Consider the following 13,725-nt stretch of genomic DNA (forward strand, 5'->3'; position numbering starts at 1 on the left):
AAAATGAAAAACTTATGCAAGTTTAACCAGACAGAATGCACAGCTTAAGAACTCCATACAGACTTCTCTAATGTGCATTAAGCCAGTAATGGACTTGATTTTTTGTCATACCATTTCAAAAACACAGATGAGAATGAATGTCAGACCAAACCTGGGATCTGCGAGAATGGTCGTTGTGTAAACACAGTGGGAAGTTACAGATGTGAATGCAACGAGGGATTCACGGCCAGTGACACCCAGAACGAATGCCTCGGTAAGTTGCACACTAACATCCCAATGAACTGTCGCTTTCATAGCAGAAATTGTGATTGGAATTAACCTTAGAAATATATAGTGAATAAACATGCTGTTGAATTTACATGCCTGCGGGAAGGGGCCTTTGTAAGTAGGTGCCCTGCTGCAAGTTCGTTCTTCCCATGCTGTCCCCGTGCCTGCTTCAGTCAGGCCGGTTGGGTTGACTCGCTGTGGAAGCTGACTATTTGGTGGTTTCAGTCAGCCAGGAATTGCTCTGCCTTATCTTTGGTCCTGATTTTCAGCCAATCCTTTTTCTCTGGGTTTAAACAGAAACATATTTTTATAAGCATAATGTAACTTGTCTTCCACCTTTTGCTAAATTTCCTGTCTTCTTTGTTTCCCTCAGACATTGTGCTCTTTTTCTTACTGCTGGTAGTCTTTCACTCACAGTTCCACAGTCCCAGGGTGAAGTATGCCCTTTCTTTTATATTTCTGACTAAATTCATAATATCTCATTGACCCTCTGGAGGTCGTCACCATTAGGATTCTCTGTGATGCATAATTTGTTTTCCAGACAACAGGGAGGGCTACTGCTTCACTGAAGTCTTACAAAGTATGTGTCAAATTGGATCAAGCAACAGGAACTCTGTCACCAAGTCTGAATGCTGCTGTGATGGTGGCCGAGGCTGGGGGCAAAACTGCGAGGTCTGCCCCTTCCCAGGCACTGTGGCTTTCAAGAAACTTTGCCCTCATGGCCGAGGATACATGTCTAACGGAGCAGGTACTGACTCTTCTATTAAAGGCTCTCTTACACAATGCCAAATTAAGTGATAAATTATAAACTCGCTTCTTGCATACTTGAACACTGTGAGGTCCTAAATGGTTTTGGATATCAGTCAAAATTTTTGGAGAGTTCTCATGTTGAGAGAGTACAGACCTCGGGGAGGAGGGTGCATAGCCAAAGGCCCGGGATGACGAGGCATCCATCCCAACTTGGCAGATACTTATTTTGCATGCTGGTTGATTGACATGTGCTCAAATGGGAATTTGCACTCTCAACATTTGAGCGTGTTGTAGGTAGTGATTAAGAGCTATTTGTGTACATGAAAGCAAAGTGTTGTTTGATTTATGGAGGCTAATATATGATCAGCTCCAGTTGTTCACTTCCACTTAAGACTCATTCGTTGCATTTGAAAGTTAGATTAATGTACCATTCCGTATTTTTCCACTTATTACTTCTCCTTAATCTGTGCAATATTTCATTATTTTATGTAATTTTTTTTTGTTCTATGTAGGGTGTAGGATTTTTGTCAGGTCACAAGAATCTATTGAAGCTGTATAAATTCAGTTCTTGTTCCATTGTGAACTAACCCTCATTTAATTGCAGATATTGACGAGTGCAAGGTTATTCATGATGTCTGTCGTAATGGGGAATGCATCAATGAGAGAGGATCTTACCGTTGTCATTGCAACCTTGGCTATACTACAGATATAACCGGCACTATTTGCATAGGTATATTTCTCAGTACAGTGTATGTATATAAAGTTTGTTACTAAGAGATGACTTGAAGAAGGAAATACAAAGATTTTGAAAAATTAGAAAATAAAATTTCATTCATTAGAATGCTTTGGGGATTTTTATTTCCTTCTGATATCTCCTGAGCATTTTGAAAAACATTTATCACAAATCTTGGTTATCAACACTAAGTATCTGATTTTGCTTCTAGATCTGAATGAATGTAATGAGTCCCCAAAACCTTGCAATTTCATCTGCAAGAACACAGAGGGGAGCTTCCAGTGTTCGTGTCCAAAAGGGTACATCCTGCAAGAGGATGGGAGAAGCTGCAAAGGTAAAAATCAAGGAACTAATTTACTGCAGAAACTCAGTGTTTCACAGGCGAATACCAATCCAAGGACATGTAAATGATATAAATCTGACCCCTTGATTCATGCAATTATTTCCACTAAAGACAGTAGAAGTGTCCTGCACAGGATGGAGCTGGTGTTCCAGTAAGTTCTTTCATAATCTGGATGAACAGTAGATCCTCAGGAATTTCTGCAGGCTGATGGCAGCTAATCTTAAAAGACTTTGTAACCGATAGTATATATGATCAGTCTTATTTTTGTAAGCATGTTGATTTATAAATTCAGTGATAAATTTATCTTAATGGATGCAAAGATGAGCATGGCAGGGCATTGTCCAGCATCACCAGAGTTTTAACCTACCACCTCTGCAGCATGCTGAATGTTGTGAAAGGAGTGGTTAGGCCAGGTCGCTTAAAGAAAAAGTGGTTAGGTCAGGTCATTTTCACCCGGAGAAGGGAGGGAAGCACACCATACACTGAATATCGGACAGCAGTGCAGGAGAGACTTTGAAGTGTTCATTATAATTTCATTTATTTATGTATCTTGGTGAAACTGCACAAGTTAGAGCAGCAGTTCCAAACTTGGCATGGGAAATAGCAGTGGACTTTGTCATTGGAGTAACAGCCTGCTTCAGTGCAATACCATTTTGCAGTCTGCCACTACTTCTCATGAAGATGGTGACTCTCTGTTTATTGGCTGTGGTAAGAACAGGCATTTATTATGCAACAGTGCCTTGCAGACAGACGAGAGTGGTGTCTGTAATCCAGCATCAGCATGGACACAAGTGTAGCTCCAAAGGCCCATTCATTACACATGGGCTTTGTGTGACAGGAGCAGGAAGCCAGCGTGGAGAATGAGACATAGATTCAAAAGGTTTTATTTGATACATTATTTATTTGCAGTCACTTCTAAGTCCAGCTGAACTGTCAGATCCTACACAGGGAACATAACTGAAAGACCTTTTCTTGGGTTTTTTTAGATCTTGATGAATGTGCAACAAAGCAGCATAACTGCCAGTTCCTTTGCGTCAACACTATTGGGGGTTTCACTTGTAAATGTCCTCCTGGATTCACTCAGCACCATACAGCCTGCATTGGTAAGTGATGTGGGAATATAGATGTGGATTTGGGATTTGTTACTGACGCTTATTGCAGAAGAAAAGTAGCAAGTAGGTGAAATCAGGTTCCTGAGAAACCAAATGGAAGCATAGGCCAGGTTCTGATCCCAGTCGTACCAGTACAGAAGATGCAAAGAGGTCCTCCCTCCTACATTCCCTTGTTTTCATAATCTGTCTTCGAATTTTGCACTTGCAAGAACCAGACTATAAAAGCACCAGATTATAATTCTTGCCTTACCCTTTCTTACCCAGTGAGCAAAAAAATGTTACATTTCTGTTCTTGTAGCTCATTGCAGGACCCACATTAGAGATTATGGCAAGGCTTCTTGAAACAATAAGCATGAAACGTACATTTCTGCAGTTGTCCTATAATGCATACACATTATGTCTCTGAAAATGTTAAAGAAAACCACTTAATGCAAAACACTCTTTCTTCTCTGCAAGCTGGATATTGCTTGTGGCAGTCTGGTAATCCTGTGGTATTGGTGTGAATTTGGGGGTGTTTGAAGACTAGGACATCAAACTCCATATTCTTGGTGAAGAAAAGGAGTTTCCCTTCCCGTAGCTGTTGTTAGTATTTTCGAATTAGAAAGGAGGTGATGTCAGCTCTCCTGTCGTGCAAAGTGAAGAATGGAGAGGGCGGTAAGACAGCTACGTTAGTGATGTTTCTTTACCTCTTGTCACAAACTGTTCATTGTTAGCGTTGCTAAATGATCATCTTCACAACAAGGAATAAAAAATAACACTCAGGCTTTGGTTTCCTTCAGATAATAATGAGTGTGCCACTGAAATCAATTTATGTGGGGCAAAGGGCATTTGCCAGAATACACCAGGAAGTTTTGTTTGTGAGTGTCAACGTGGATTCTCACTGGATCAAACTGGGCTTAGCTGTGAAGGTAGGTACAACACCCAGTACGTTTAACGCGGCCTTCTCTTGCTTTCCTTCATCTTCTGTCAGCCATACTGTCATCCAGGGAGGGACCTATGGAGTAAGCACTGAAACCGATGGAGTAAGCATGTGTAGATCAAACGAGAGCAGAGTATGGAAGTTTAGCAACAAGGCTGTATTTCTCTCCATGGACCTGAATAAACAGATGTATTGCGGGATGCTAAAGGGCTGGACAGACGTTTTCTGAGAAGATGTCAGATTAGCCTGGAATGTTTTAATTTAAGCATTGTAAGTTCAGCAGACTTCTGTTGAATCCTGTGTGGATTTCTGAGGGACTCAGCAAGGACAGGAAGTCTTGCATCTTCAAGGTGACCTGCTAAAGAGAGAGTTCAAGGGCTTCAGACTTCATTCCTCTGGGTCCCTAGAGCCTCTAGAGCCGCCTTCTGGGATACAGTTTGGTTTGCTTTGAAAAGAGGTATTCTGGGATTCCTGGGTTGTATGCTTGGGTAAAAGCAAGGGACTTTCTGCTGTAGAGCTGGGAGCCTTAGGAAAGCCTTGGGGGTCCCATATACAAATGGCTTTCTGTTGTCTGCTCCATGGCAGAATGCAAAAACTCTGAAAACTGTGGCTGAATTTGAGCTTTCAGTGGTTTTCAGTCCAAAGTTACTTGCTGTGGAGCCAGAAATCCAAACCTGAAAGGCATGAAGTAGTCTGCCAGCACTGGTCAGGTTTTTGGGAGATCCTGAAATATGCTTCTCTCTATATGATATATTAATATATATGACTATTTGTAACATACTTTTCAAATACAGCATAATTTGAGCTGCTCTTCCAAAACTCAAGAGTGTATGTCACCTTTTTAGATGTTGATGAATGTGATGGAAACCACCGGTGTCAGCATGGCTGCCAAAATATAATTGGAGGATACAGGTGTAGCTGCCCACAAGGATATCTCCAGCATTACCAATGGAACCAATGTGTTGGTAAGTCACTTTTTAAAATGCATACATTAAAATGTGTGTTACCTTTGTTAGCAGCAAGAAGTGAGGGGCAATGGTGCAGTTTGCTGTATTTTCTTCTTCCGACTACAGTAAGTTCAGTGGAGTTTCATTACAAATGTGTGCTCCTGTGAAAGGTGGAGCAGATATGAAGCGCCCAGTAGCCTGTGTCCTGGTTTGACAAGTGTTCAAGCACAAAATTATCACTGAGGGTGCTAGAAGTTGTATTGACTTTGAGGGAACTTTGTGTTACTTGTGTATTTTGTAGTCTGAACAAAGGAAGCATTACTCAGCCGTGCCACAGTCGCTGCTCAGACACAGGTCCTCTCTGAGAACTGATGGTGGGTTGAACCTGGCAGACTCAGGACTACAAGTTTGGATTGTTAAATTGTAAATTAAATTTCTGGCCCAAAGCATATAAAAATTATATTAAAATCCTACTTGATCTGTGCTTTTATCATTCTTACAGTATCTACAGGAAGGCTGCTGTACAGAATTAACCATTTGTCATATCTCAGCAGAGCTGCTGCTGTCTGTCTAAAGATGCTTCCTTGCAGCTTTGGTATACAGATTATAACAAGGACTTACAGGATAATTCTAGTTACAAATAACAAATGCAAGTGCTCTTTATTTATGTTAAGTAAATACACTGGTGAACAAAAATGCTTATTTCTTCCCTATTTAAACTTTAGTTCTATCCCATGTCTCTGAGCCCTCGTAGATGGGGCTGCATGTACAAAGCATTGATGCTGGATATGACTCGAGCAGACAGGACTGGGTCCTCTGCAGAAGTCATGGGAAAGGTCTGCGTACGTTTCAGCAGTGTAGCACATAGCATATTCAAAGAGAAACATGAATATTTTTTCCTCTAGTGACAGTTACATGCATTTTTAGTCAGATTTAATGGGCTTCATACAAGCTAGTCTGTGTGGATACCGGAGATGTGTTTGATGACCTCTTTGAGAACAAAGTTATGAGAACATAACTCTTTGTTTGACTTTCTTTGCTTTCAGAGACATAAAAATGCCTTTGCTTGTTATCATTGTGGTGCTCTAGGGAGGTCTTTGCTTTTAATTATGCTTACTGAACCTCCTGACATTTTATGTGGTCCTTGCTGTGACATTTACTTGCTTGTGCTCCAGTACTCTATGCCTGTAATATGCAAGAGAACAAGGAGGGAGGGCAACTATACGGTGGGTTTGAATATTAATTAAAGTAGCCGAGGTTAGGGGTACATTAGAATTTAATCTGCAGTAAGGTAAAATAAAAACCAAAACAAAACCCCAAACAAACAGCACTTCATGTCTGGCTGCCGGATGACATTGTAGAATCTGAAAAAGTGCAGCACTCAGTTTTATGAAACATCTTGGCTGTTTCCAAGTCTTTCTGGGTGATAGCTTTTAACGAAGTGTATTTCCAAACCAGGTGTACACTGTTACTCCAGCATGTGAGCCCATTGACTACTGTATCAATTTGATACAGGGAAAATCAGTTTCAAAATCCACAGTCACTGATAATTCCCCAACTGAAAGAAAGGATTCAACCTTGACACCACAGATACTGATCACCAGAAACTCCACTAGGGAATATCCTAGCACTTACACCTTCTTGGACATGGGGTAGTCCAGGCAGAAACCCAGAAATGCAGGGAAGGAGGCTTGGCTTCCTCCGTCCTCATGGCATCTCTCTTTCCTGCTGAAGCTGAGCGTGACAGAGCTGTGTGTTGCAGAGCACAGGAAAGCAAGGCTGGTGCCTGACAGCACAGCTCACACAGAATCCGAAGCTCTTGTAACTGGTTTTTTTCATTTTTCTTCATAATTTTTCTTCCAGCAATCACCCGAAGTATAGAAACTAAGCTCACTAGTGTCCACACTCTTGCTGCTGTGGAGCAAGGCGAAGTGAGCATATGTCATCTTGGTTCAGTAATTTTCTGTGGCCCAGACATGCATTTATGATGTTTACGTAATTGCAGTGTTAGGTATGACAAATACTGAAACGTTGCTCTAAGTTAATGGCAAAACTCCTGCAGGCTTTGGTAACACAGAATTCAGCCCCAGGTTTTAATACTTTGTGGTATCCACATGTTCAGCTTGTAACATCTGTAACTGTATATGCTTAAGATACTTATCTAGATCTCCTGGGCGTACCACAGGGGAAGAATCCATGTAATAGGTTTTTCCGTGACAATTCCTTCATATTCCTTGGCAGCCCCAACTCTGCAAACAGTTTGTGTCTTTTTTAGCTTATTTAATGAAGCGTTCAGGGACTTTTGATGTTGCTGCAACACATATTTAGATAATCACTGAAGAATGCTTTGGTTCCTCCCATGTCTTCTGTGTGTGACTGCATCCCCTGCCCAGCCAATTCTGTAGTGCACCATGCTGTAAATCAGGCTGCAAGAAGCAAAGACATTGCTTTTAAACAAAGAACAAACAGCCACATTGTTTGGAAAAAGACAATAATGCTGTGAATTAGTACTTATTCTCCTGTAACCTGGATGCTTAGGTCAGAGATGCTGCTCTGTGCTTTGCATTTTATCCATACAGTGTCCAGATGGCATTTCCTACACATGGGCATACACACGCAATGCACATATGCAGTTGCTTTATCACAGAAAATGGGGAACAATAGCATTCGGAACTTTTCAAAGCAATTTGCCACATCAGACAAAAAAATGCAGAGCAGCTACATTAAAAAAACTACCCATTTACAGTAAGTAAGCCTGAACTGACCCCGAACTCCTACAGTGCCTCACTTGGGAAGTTTGGAAAAGGGCTGGCTCAGAATGTGGCTTTCTTTTGTATCTACAGCTGCTTTTATTTTTACTTTACTACTTGTTCCTGTACCTTACCTGTACCTCATATTTAAATGTGAATGTGTAGGGGAGGAATTATCAGTGCCTGGAAAAGGTGTCAGAGCTTGATTCCCTACTCTTGTTGCGTTAATGTTGAGTAGCATTATGAACACGGGATTACTGGACCAGATTGTTGGCTGTGCAAAGTTTTATTCTTCTCAGTTGTTTTTGGAACAAAAGAAAAATTGCCTTCTCTGCTTCTTTGCTCTCCAGAGCATGAGCTGACGTGGCATGAAACATCTTCTGTAGAGTAGCCCAGATGGGGCTCTGTTGTATGGTTGTAGATATCTCCTAGTGACCGGTGCCCAAGCCAAGAGTGGGGCCAAGCCCTGTTCTTCGTATCTGTCCCTCTGATGTGGCAGCATGTTTAGCAGCAGCGAAGCATGACCTTTCTGAAAGGGTAGGCTGGACTATACCTGAGAGTAAAAATTAACGTGGTATGTTCTACTTCTTTTCCAGATGAAAATGAATGTCTCAGTGCGCACATTTGTGGAGGAGCATCTTGCCACAATACTTTGGGAAGCTATAAATGTATGTGCCCTACCGGATTTCAGTATGAACAGTTTAGTGGAGGTTGCCAAGATATCAATGAATGCGGTTCTGCACAAGCCCCATGCAGTTATGGTTGTTCAAATACTGAAGGTGGCTATGTCTGTGGATGTCCACCTGGTTACTTCAGAATAGGACAAGGGTAAGGGATTCTCATTTTAAACTAACAGACATAAAGGGGACATAATCCGCTCCTTTCTCTGTAGTGTGAAGCAGCAGAACCGGGGGGATGGTCACCAATGAAAGAGGAATAGTGGAGGTGCACAAGAGTTGGATGCGCCTGCTGACTTTGGAGATGAGGGAAGGGGAAAGGTAGCCAAGGGAAGGGAGCAACATGGGTTTAATGCTTGATGAAGTTTGGTCAGGGCTACCAGGTTCAGCCATCTCTTTCAAGCTACCGCTTTCACCTCTCTCCTGCACACCCCAGCAGCTAGCCATGTTCTCTGAGCCTGCCACTTGGGAGCTCACACCCCTCACTGTGACTTGTGATGTGCCATTTGCCTCCTTTAAAAAAAAAAAAAAAAAAAAAAAAAAAGGATAAATAACACCCTCTACCATCTCCAAAGACAAATTATACAAGTGGCTTCACCCACTGGCTGGAATAACAATTCTGTATGCTGTTGTATGTTCCATATTCTTCTGAGTTCCAAATGAATCGGTTTTCGAATAAATGTCTGCTTTATCAGGCAAACCAATGTTCACTTGCCCCAGTGGAAGCATTAGGGCTGTGGTTCATGTAGGACCAAGCAACTCAAATGGAAGGCAAAAAGACTGTGGCTTGAATTTTCAAAGTGCCTAAAAGCTTTGGGATACATTATGAAAGACCTAACTTTTCAGATTTTTCCGCAGTTGCTGAAAATTGGTCTTTTTTAATGTGTTCCAGGTTGGATAACAGAAATTACTAACAACTTCTCAGAGCTTAAGCCTGTGTTTCTAAAACTGCTAAATATTGGCAGGTCCCTCTTAGGCAAAGCCTCGTGGAGCCAGGCTCTTGAAATCAGAGGTAGCTGCATTGTGATTCAATGAGAATTTTGCCTGTTGACCTCAGCAGAAATTTTTCCTAGGAAATAAGTGCAACAGAATTGCTTCATTATTTGTATTCACAGTCCCCCAAATTCAGCTTTTGATAGGAACTGTGTCTCACTGGCATTAATTTTGAATTCCTTCCTTCCTCAGACACTGTGTATCTGGAGTGGGGCTAGGCAAAGGTCAAGGACAAGAGCTTTCACTCAGTGGAGAAGTAGACGACAACTCCCTCTCTCCAGAAGCTTGTTATGAATGTAAAATCAATGGCTATCCCAAGAGAGGAAGGAAGCGCAGAAGCACTAATGAAACTGCAAATAAAGCCGAGGTAATTGACCCTTTTTGGCAGAAGGAGTTTGTGGTTGCCTTGAGAAAGCTGGTCTCAGAAGGATGTGTGCCAAGAGACAAGCTCACAGGAAAAATGTACGCCCCAAACCAAGTAGACCAAGAGCTGGTCTGAGTGTCAGCAGTCTGTGTGTGGGCTTCCTGATGATGTTCACTGTCATTAGGCAAAGGTCACCCTCTGAAGCCCCTGCATACCTCATACCCGTGTGGCATCAAACACTAAAAGAAATGCCCATCCAGCTATCTAGGGAGCAGTCTGCTCACCGGCAAAGTAGGCTTTTGATGTCAGAGGATGTATTTACATACATGTACAGGTATGTAAAACATTTGGGTGACCCTGGGGCCAGAAAGGCAAGACACGTCGGTCAGGGTGGACGAGACCCTGCCAAGCAGCACCATGTTTTGTTTCTGGGACTGGAGCCCTCTCCAAAGCAAACGCAGAGCTCTGGACACAAACACCTCACCTGGAGGGAGACCAGGGCTGCAGCCCTCCCTGGGGCTTGTCCAGACCCTTGCAGTCAGTCCCCCAGGTTGCCATCCTGGGGCCGAGGCTACCAGCGAGGCTGCGCGCAGTGCTTGCCACTAGCTGAGGCAGCAGAACAGGAGACAGAACTTCATTTGTCATTGCGAGGAAGTCTCTGGGGACAGAGGCAGGTTTCCGTTTGCCTCTGAGTGGGGTAATTGTGTCAGTGAAATGCTTATCTATTGAGATGCTCACACAACGCCACTTCTTCCTAGCTGTTGTCATTGGCTTTTTTTTTTTTTAACCAAATACTAATTCGTGGTTTCAGCACTTATATTTAGATGAAAACTAGTCTGCTGTGTGACAAGTGTTGTCTTTATGCAAAGGGTGGGCATCACTTTTCACTCACCCTTGGGCATTAGCAAATGTTTCTCAAAAAACTTCAAATCCTTCACCAAACTCCGCCTGCTGGGGTTTGTTCTGAATTGATTACAGCAGTGAGATACGATGGGATGGAGGTGGCTGTAATTCTGTTTGTCCTTCTGATGGGCTTCCAGCACCACACCTCCCGGTATGAGTGCAGAAGTTGTAGTAGAAGCATGATCTTGTAATGTGTAATGTTACTGTAGTCTCTCCTGCACAACATGCAAACTCCTTGCATTACCTGGGGGGTCCCACGTTGGCTTATTTCAGCTTCTTGTAATACAAAGTTAGAATTGCCCAGTGTGCTCACCCAATCCACCGTCCAGCACGGGTCACTGGATTTAAGCCTTATTGTTCCCATGAATTATATACAGACTTCAGCCAACTGTGAACAGCTTGTAGACGTGTCACCAAGTCCACAGTCGTTTGACTTCTCACTTCTTCATCCAGTTTAAGGTGACAGTGATGTTACAGGTGAAGGGATCTGCCCTGAGCTGGCCAGAGAAGCAGCAGGCCATGGCAGGTCTCTGCGCTGCGCAAGTATTTGTCATTCAGCTGAAAGTACGTCCATTTTAAATATAACAAAGAGACTCCGCGCACTCGTAAAATGTTGCTGTGCCATCACTGCCCTGAGCTAAATGTCACCTGTACTCTCTGCTCGTGTGCGAAGAGCTTGCTTTTCCATGCAAAAGTGCAGGGGATTTGGGAGCCTGTTGGCCGTTTCCATTAGGTGCTCTGCTAATGTGGGAAGACAGGAGAGTGCTTTTGCCCAGAAGAGCGTGGACATTTGATTTAGGGCAGAGTGGGGTCATAAACTGTGTTCCTTCCATGTGTATCAGTACTCTCCTGTGATTAGTGCTGAATTTGCCTCAGGGGTGATGTAGAGCTTCCCTTGCTTTCCAAACGCAGCCAATGCAGCATGACTCATGCGCAGGGGACTCAGGGGAGCCCAGTTACCATCACTCAGAGGTGAGGGGCGATGCTGCTTTCCCAGCACCCCGCTGCGCCCACAGCCCACCTTGGCGCCACACCTGAACAAAGCAAATCTTGTGAAGCAGAAAACTCCCACCTTAATGATGTGCCTCCCCTACAGACCCTGCTTTCTTCTGCACGCTGGTCATGTTAGCTTCTGGTCCCCCTGACAGAGAGGAGGAGTATGCCTTTGCTGCTGTCCTTGGAGGGAGACTGATGCAGACTCCAAGCACAGGGAGGCTGTGTTTGTCAGGCAGCGGCACCCGCACGCAGAAACTGACAGTCCATGTTTCAGGTTTCCGTTACCCGCGCAGAGATAGTGACAAGGACCGTACTTTATCCCGACAAGTCCTAGGCCCATAATAGTGGTTGTGACAGATGATATTACAGAACCTTCTTTTAAAAATTAATTAATAACGAATGAGCTGGGTAAGAAATACATACACGTCTGAGAAAGCCAACTAACATCATTTGTTCTTGTGCAGGATCAGCAAGAGCTGGAGCCGCCAATAAGTCTCGCCAGCTGGGATATTGAGAAAGCAGCAGTCTTCTCCATCAACATCTCGGATCTCAGTAACAAAGATCGCATCCTGGAACTGCTTCCTGCCCTCACAACACTGACAAACCATAACCGATATTTAATTGACTCCGGAAATGAAGATGGTTTCTTTAGAATCAATAAGAAGGACGGAATAAGTTACCTTCATTTCACAAAGAAGAAGCCAGTGCCTGGAAACTATTCATTACAAATCAGTAGTATTCCACTCTATAAAAAGAAGGAACTTAACCAGCTTGAAGAGAAACATGACAAAGACTACCTCAGTGGTGAGCTGGGAGATAACCTGAAAATGAAAATTCAGATATTGCTTCATTAATTCATCAACCAAAGACCAAATAATTAAACCAAAGATAGATAGGTAGGACTGAATACTCCTCCCAATCAGATTCTCCATATCATAGGTACAATCTTACATGAGTACATTTGTATGAATGAGCACTATTATACTATTACATAAACAAGGTACAGGATGAATACCCTAGCTCAAAACAACCACTTTCTCAGGCTTTTAAGTGTAGCTGAGCTACCTTGATATGTTGAATCTTGAAAACTGGGACTTTTATCATTGGAAGTTGGCCACTGATGCTGAGACACGTCATCATTTCAGCAGAGGTACAAGAATGTGCTTTCAACTGATGGACAGCTCTATTTTTGTAATTCTTAAACTTCGCTTCTCCAACTACAACTTACTAGGTCAGCCATTTATGATATCCATTTGGTGCTAGTAAATTTTCAACCTAGATTTATAAATGCACTGTAATATTTACACAACTTAGAAGCCAAAATTGCCATTATTCAGTCTAAATACTTCAATCAACCAAAGTTAGCTCAGTAGTTTATCTCAGTTATGCCTATAATACATTACATGTAAATTAAGTGTGTGTATACTGTAATCATGCTATTTTTATCAATGAAGCATTTGTAAACTAGATTAATAATACCCTTAATGTGAGGGTTTGTAATGGTGCTTATAAGACCAACTACTTGTTAACTGTATACACAAACCTGATGATAAAGTTTCTGTGACTTACCAAAATGCACTGAGGTCAGTAGGGACCATTAAACATTCTCAAAAGTCAGATGACAATCAGTGCCATCCTACACCATGACATTATGTAACGTGTCAAAAGTACCCATGGTCATTCATATCAACAAGGGTTCAATGTCATAAATGTCACAATAAAGCAGTTTTTTTTTTAGTTTATTCTGTGGCCTTGTGTTCTTGCTAAGAGTGTGATAAGCTACATTCTTATGTTTCAGGCATTGTCGGTAGGGTTGGTTGTGTATCTGTGTGCGCAGGTTATTTCTCTTCGAACCATGCCGTTTGTTCATTCTTCGTGGAAAGGAAGAACAGAAGAAATTCAGGAACCTTCACAGATCTAAACATCAGCGGATCTCTGTCAATTGGGTGGCTTCAGAAAGCAAATTGCAAC

The 13,725-nt window shown here is 42.5% G+C and overlaps 1 protein-coding gene across 4 annotated transcripts in view; it reads left to right on the top strand.

Annotated features, from left to right (window-relative positions):
* FBN1 (fibrillin 1) overlaps nucleotides 1-13,496 on the top strand; it is a 157,604-nt gene extending 144,108 nt beyond the window's left edge. For 3 of the 4 annotated variants that reach the window (XM_055716550.1, XM_055716548.1, XM_055716551.1), the window contains 10 exons: nucleotides 128-253; nucleotides 809-1,015; nucleotides 1,622-1,747; nucleotides 1,962-2,084; nucleotides 3,080-3,196; nucleotides 3,985-4,113; nucleotides 4,970-5,089; nucleotides 8,418-8,649; nucleotides 9,684-9,858; nucleotides 12,219-13,496. In XM_055716550.1, coding sequence (XP_055572525.1) covers nucleotides 128-253; nucleotides 809-1,015; nucleotides 1,622-1,747; nucleotides 1,962-2,084; nucleotides 3,080-3,196; nucleotides 3,985-4,113; nucleotides 4,970-5,089; nucleotides 8,418-8,649; nucleotides 9,684-9,858; nucleotides 12,219-12,608 — 1,745 coding nt within the window. In that variant the 3' untranslated portion in view covers nucleotides 12,609-13,496. Of the gene's footprint in view, nucleotides 1-127; nucleotides 254-640; nucleotides 769-808; nucleotides 1,016-1,621; nucleotides 1,748-1,961; nucleotides 2,085-3,079; nucleotides 3,197-3,984; nucleotides 4,114-4,969; nucleotides 5,090-8,417; nucleotides 8,650-9,683; nucleotides 9,859-12,218 lie in introns of those variants that run through there. The other variant, XM_055716552.1, reaches the window with a different exon arrangement.
* Nucleotides 13,497-13,725: the final 229 nt, after the last annotated feature.

The sequence above is a fragment of the Falco cherrug genome, chromosome 7, assembly GCF_023634085.1.
Source record: "Falco cherrug isolate bFalChe1 chromosome 7, bFalChe1.pri, whole genome shotgun sequence".
Lineage (NCBI taxonomy): Eukaryota > Metazoa > Chordata > Aves > Falconiformes > Falconidae > Falco > Falco cherrug.